Source organism: Atractosteus spatula, chromosome 3 (genome assembly GCF_055471065.1).
Source record: "Atractosteus spatula isolate fAtrSpa1 chromosome 3, fAtrSpa1.hap1, whole genome shotgun sequence".
NCBI lineage: Eukaryota > Metazoa > Chordata > Actinopteri > Semionotiformes > Lepisosteidae > Atractosteus > Atractosteus spatula.
This window is the reverse complement of record NC_142708.1, coordinates 60,907,625-60,912,532: the sequence shown is the minus strand read 5'-3', so window position 1 is coordinate 60,912,532 and position 4,908 is coordinate 60,907,625. Positions and strand designations below refer to the sequence as shown.

The following is a 4,908-nucleotide window of genomic DNA, read 5'->3' as shown; positions in this document are numbered from 1 at the left end:
TACAACCCCCACACTAGCCAAGCAAACAAGAAGACAGCTCATACATTCTCTGAAATGTGCTGTATCAGGCTGAATACACATAAATGCTGAATACACATAATACAAAACTTAATGGCTTTCACTGATAACACAATGAACTCTGAGGCGCCACACCCTCAATTGAAGTCACTGGAGAATAAAAAGTTTAGAATCTTCCAGCCGACATAAACAGCACAGGTATCACATCTGGATCCTCTTCATCGTCAGACATTTTTGGACAAAACTTTAAAACACACTGTGAGATCACAGAAAGAGACAAAACAAAGACCTCTGAGCCTAATAGAAGATGAAGGAAATTTTAATTGGCAATATTTGAAAATAATATTGTATAATTCAGACAATTTATGGCTGTCCAAGGCTCTCTCTTTATTTCCTGTCTATAACGTTGACCATTTTATTGCAAAGTTTGACATGTTTTACAGTTTAGCACTTGTTAAGACTTTGTGTGCTTTGTTTCATTCATGAACTTGCTGCAGAAGTAAGTACATAGGCGAATGAGAAATGCAATGAAAAAACACCTACGCCCCCTTGTGGTTTGTGGTTCCACACTAAACACTGCTAAGTACAGAGGGAGGGGTATTAAAGAACAAGAACAACATATATTTTATGTATCCTAATTTATCTAAATGGATGGATGAATGAATGGATATCTTTGTGTGAACTGATGGCTCAAAAATGACAAATTGACCAAGGAAGAAGTGCAATAGTTATTATGGATGCTGTTCACTATAAAAATGAGATGTCCCGTTAACTTTATAACACAACATTTTATCAGCCTACTTGAAAATTTGAAGAGGACTTGAGAACAGCTCTTGAAAATAAATGTGTTAATCAAAAGGAATCTGAGAAAGACATTAATTTATCTTAAAAATTTACAGCTCTTTGCTGAATCCACAAGGATTCAACAGATGCTCTGTTGCTGTTTAAAAATGTCAAGCCGGTTGTACATACTACTGATTCTTGTATTCAAGATGAAACTAATGGTATTAATATTGTAACGCCCTCGCCTGGTGGTGAGGAGGAAGCGCCCCTAGGCGCTCGTAGTACCGCTGGGCATGCTGGGAGTGGTAGTCGGGGAGAGTGTGAGGGTCAGCACGATGACCAGCGGCTGACCCTACTTGTGTAAATAATGTCCTAGTAATTCTTGTGCCCTGTGTAGTCCTGTAAAAGTGTAGTGTGTTGTTAGGTAATTACCACCCTAAAGTTGTGTACGTGTTCCGTCAGTCTCCTCATGTGTGCGTAGATCCTGTGTTTGGTTTTGTGTGGGAAAACGAATAAAGCTAACGCTTGTTTGTTAATTGCGTCTCCACTCGTCCTTGTTCTGAAAAGAACCTGCAAAACGCTACATTGGTGTCAGAAGCGGGCAGAATGGACAACTCGTGGCAGACAGTACCCGATTCTATTAAACGCCGGCTGACGCTGGAAGAAACAGAACCCATCGGCAGCGCACATAGGGAGCCTGAGCAACTCCTGGGTGCGACAGGTGGCCACAGCCCTTACCAGGGCTATTCAATAGTGGTCCCGCCGGTAGAATTGGGGCGACCGGCCGCTACTCCTGGTCAGCGAGCACCCCAGATAGAGGATACTCTCCCTGCCGTAGCCGATCAGCGATTCCCACACCCATCGGCGCGGGTGAGACCAGGTCGCTACAATGGGGAAGCGCCGTGGGAAATCTACGAGGTGCAGTTCCAGCTCGCGGCCCGGACGAATGGCTGGAGCCGGGCGGAGATGGTTGGCCACCTGGCGGCGGCGCTGGAAGGAGCGGCCTGCCAGGCGCTCCTGGACGTCCCGGAGGAGGACAGAGGCGAATACACGGCGCTGGCAGCGGCTCTCCAGCTGCGCTTCGGTGTGGAGGAGGCGCCGGACTTGATGCGGGAGAGGCTGGCCCTGCGGCGGCGCCAACCAGGAGAGCGACTGGGCCCGGTTGCCGCTGATGTCGCGTTCCTCGCCCGCCGAGGATACCCAACTTTCCCCCGGGAGGCGCAGCAGGAGATGGCTCTCCAGGCCTTTCTCAAGGCCCTCTCGCCCGAGGAGCTGCGGCGCCACGTGCAGCTGGCCGCGCCAACATCGCTGGAGCAGGCCTTGGTCCTTGCTACACGGGCTGAGGCCGTGTTCGGGGTGGCTGGAAGCGCCAGCAGACACAGTGCGCCCTGCCGGCTGACCGAGACGGCGACGGAGGGATCCAGCGAGGGGGAAGAGGAGCCAGCCCGGGCAGCGACCCCCGCGGAACAGCCCCGCACGCTGATTTGCAACCGCTGCGGGAAGAGGGGACACCGAGCCCGGTTCTGCCGGGCACCCGAACCTCGCACTCCTCAATCGGCGTCGGGAAACGGGAACGGGGCGGCTCAGCGTGGGGAAGGCCGCCCCTCGAACACCTCAACCCCCGCTCCGGAGAGCGCTGTTAAGACCGGCGCCCCTCACGCCACCGTGGGGCGAGTCGGCTGTAGCCGGGGCCTGTACCTCCACTGCAAAATCGAGGACCAACCCTGCCTGGCCCTACTCGACACCGGTTCATCGGTAACCCTACTCCGGCCGGGCGTCCTCCCGGACACCGAGGGCACCAACCCCCCAGGATGGGAGGCCTCCAGCCTGCGGCTAAGGACCGTGACGGGACAGCTCTCTGCAGTCCGGGGGAAACAGGTGCTTGCCTTCCGTCTAGGTGCAGCGACGGTGCGCCACCCCTGCTACCTCGCACCCATCCAGGAGGACTGCATTCTGGGGCTGGACGTACTGCAGCGAGTGGGGGCCAGTTTGGACTTGAGCCGGCAGGAGTTGGTGTGGCAGGGGGAGCGACTTCACCTGGTGGAGGGCAGGCCCGGCGAAGGCCGAGGGACGCGGGCTTGCCGAAGCCGGGAGAAAAAGAGGCAGTGGCGGCGGCGGCGGCAGCGGCAGTCGCCGGGGCAGACCAGGCCTGTGAGCCGGGGAGTGAGCGTGCCGGATCCTGCTCCCGAGTCAGCCGGGGAGCCAGACAAGGCGGCGGCGGCGGGGGCCGAGCGTTGCGTGGAAGCGAGGCGCGCCGTTGAGGACCTCTACCAGCGGAGCTGCGAGGGCCTCGATCAGGACCAGCGGCAGCGGCTCCAGGAGCTACTCGCCCAGAACGAGGATCTCTTTGCGGCGAGAGATGAGGACTGCACCCGCACTGCCCTGGTCCAACACGAGATCAACACCGGCGACGCTCGGCCAATCCGCATCCCACCGGGACGCATGATTCACGCCAAGCGGACCGCCGCCGAGGAAAAGATCCAGGAGATGGCCGCAGCGGGGGTGATTGAGCCCTCCGCGAGCCCGTGGTCGGCGCCAGCTGTACTGGTCAAAAAAAAAGACGGCTCGTGGAGGTTCTGCGTCAATTACCGCAAGCTGAACGAGGTCACCCGGAAAGATTCCTACCCCCTGCCGAGGATAGATGACGCCCTAGACTACATCACCGGGTCGACCTGGTTCAGCTCCCTGGACCTCCGCTGCGGCTACTGGCAGGTACCGCTTGCTCCCGATGCTCGCCCGAAGACGGCCTTTTCTATCGGCCAGGGCCTCTGGCAGTTTACTGTCATGCCTTTTGGCCTGTGCAATGCCCCGGCGACATTCGAGAGGCTGATGGAGAGGGTGCTGGCATCTGTCCCGCGGAACCAGTGTGTGCTGTACCTGGACGATCTGCTGGTTCATGCCCGGGGCTTCGACCAGGCCTTGACAAACCTCCAGGCGGTGCTGGCCTGCATCCGCCGTGCTGGCCTGAGGCTCAACCCCCGCAAGTGCGAGCTCCTGCGGCGGGAGGTGACCTTCCTGGGACATGTTGTTGGACCGCGAGGGGTGGCTACGGACCCAGGTAAGGTCGCCGCAGTGAGGGGCTGGCCGACTCCACGCACCGTCGCGGAGCTGCGCAGCTTTCTGGGGTTGGCCTCGTACTACCGGAGGTTCGTCCGGGACTTTGCCAGCATCGCTGCCCCGCTGCACCGCCTCACCGACAAGGGCCGCCGTTTTGACTGGGACTCGGGCTGTGAGACTGCCTTCGGCCGGTTGCGTGAAGCTCTGGTGGGGGCCCCCGTGCTGGCCTACCCCGACCCGCGGTTGCCGTATGTTCTCGATACCGACGCGAGTGACTCGGGGGTGGGAGCGGTGTTGGCGCAGGAGGGGCCGGATGGGGAGCGCGTAGTGGCATACTATAGTCGGGCTTTGACTAGGCCTGAGCGGAACTACTGCGTGACCCGTCGCGAGCTGCTGGCGGTGATGGCGGCGGTCCACCACTTCAGGCCGTACCTGTTCGGGACCCGGTTCCGGCTGAGGACCGACCATGCGTCCCTCACCTGGCTGCTCCACTTTAAGGAGCCGGAGGGGCAGATGGCGCGATGGATAGAGATCCTGCAGGAGTACGACTTCACTGTCGTGCACCGTGCGGGGTCTCGCCATCTCAATTCCGACGCTCTCTCGCGGCGCCCCTGCGAGGCCGCGGACTGCCACCACTGCGCCCGGCGGGAGCAGCGTGAGGAGGCTGTCCGCCCCGTGGCGGGGGTGAGCACCGCGGCCACGGCCCGGGAGGGGCCGCTGGGGGTGGGCCTGCCAGACCTGGCGCAGCGTCAGGCAGCTGATCCTGACGTGGGGCCGGTGCTCCGCTGGAGGGCAGCAAGAGTGCGGCCTACGCGAGAGGAGCTCGCCCCGCACCCAAAGTCCGTCAAGGCCCTCTGCGCCCTGTGGGAGGCCTTGGAGGTAAAGGACGGGGTGCTGCACCGGGGGTGGCGGGTACCCTCCAGTGGCGAGGTACGGTGGCAGCTGGTGGTGCCTCGGTCGCTCCGCGGGGCGGTGCTCCGAGCGGTGCACGGCCAGCCGGGCGTGGGGCACTTCGGCGGTAAAAAAACCCTGCAGCGTCTCCGAGGCCAT

The 4,908-nt window shown here is 59.4% G+C and overlaps 2 protein-coding genes across 2 annotated transcripts; one reads left to right on the top strand and one right to left on the bottom strand.

Annotated features, from left to right (window-relative positions):
* Positions 1-1,094: 1,094 nt before the first annotated feature.
* Positions 1,095-3,062, top strand: LOC148838094 (uncharacterized). The gene is made up of 3 exons (XM_088911156.1): positions 1,095-1,127; positions 1,369-2,475; positions 2,853-3,062. The coding sequence occupies exons 1-3, from the start codon at positions 1,095-1,097 to the stop codon at positions 3,060-3,062; spliced, it is 1,350 nt and encodes a 449-aa protein (XP_088767282.1).
* Positions 3,063-3,123: 61 nt separating this feature from the next.
* LOC148838093 (uncharacterized) lies at positions 3,124-4,908 on the bottom strand. The gene is made up of 2 exons (XM_088911155.1): positions 4,090-4,908; positions 3,124-3,345 (listed from the first exon to the last, which is right to left on the bottom strand). Exons 1-2 carry the CDS (start codon positions 4,906-4,908, stop codon positions 3,124-3,126), a joined length of 1,041 nt encoding a protein of 346 aa, XP_088767281.1.

What these genes read in the sequence shown, in the direction of transcription:
- LOC148838094 (XM_088911156.1), top strand. Translation starts at nt 1,095, where the DNA reads ATGCTGGGAGTGGTAGTCGGGGAGAGTGTGAGG. An exon ending in TAGTCGGGGAGAGTGTGAGG is followed by an intron (nt 1,128 to 1,368) that starts GTCAGCACGATG and finishes TGTTCTGAAAAG; the next exon opens with AACCTGCAAAACGCTACATT. An exon ending in CTCACGCCACCGTGGGGCGA is followed by an intron (nt 2,476 to 2,852) that starts GTCGGCTGTAGC and finishes GGTGGAGGGCAG; the next exon opens with GCCCGGCGAAGGCCGAGGGA.
- LOC148838093 (XM_088911155.1), bottom strand. Translation starts at nt 4,908, where the DNA reads ATGGCCTCGGAGACGCTGCAGGGTTTTTTTACCGCCGAAGTGCCCCAC. An exon ending in TACGGCAACCGCGGGTCGGG is followed by an intron (nt 3,346 to 4,089) that starts GTAGGCCAGCAC and finishes TTTTTTGACCAG; the next exon opens with TACAGCTGGCGCCGACCACG.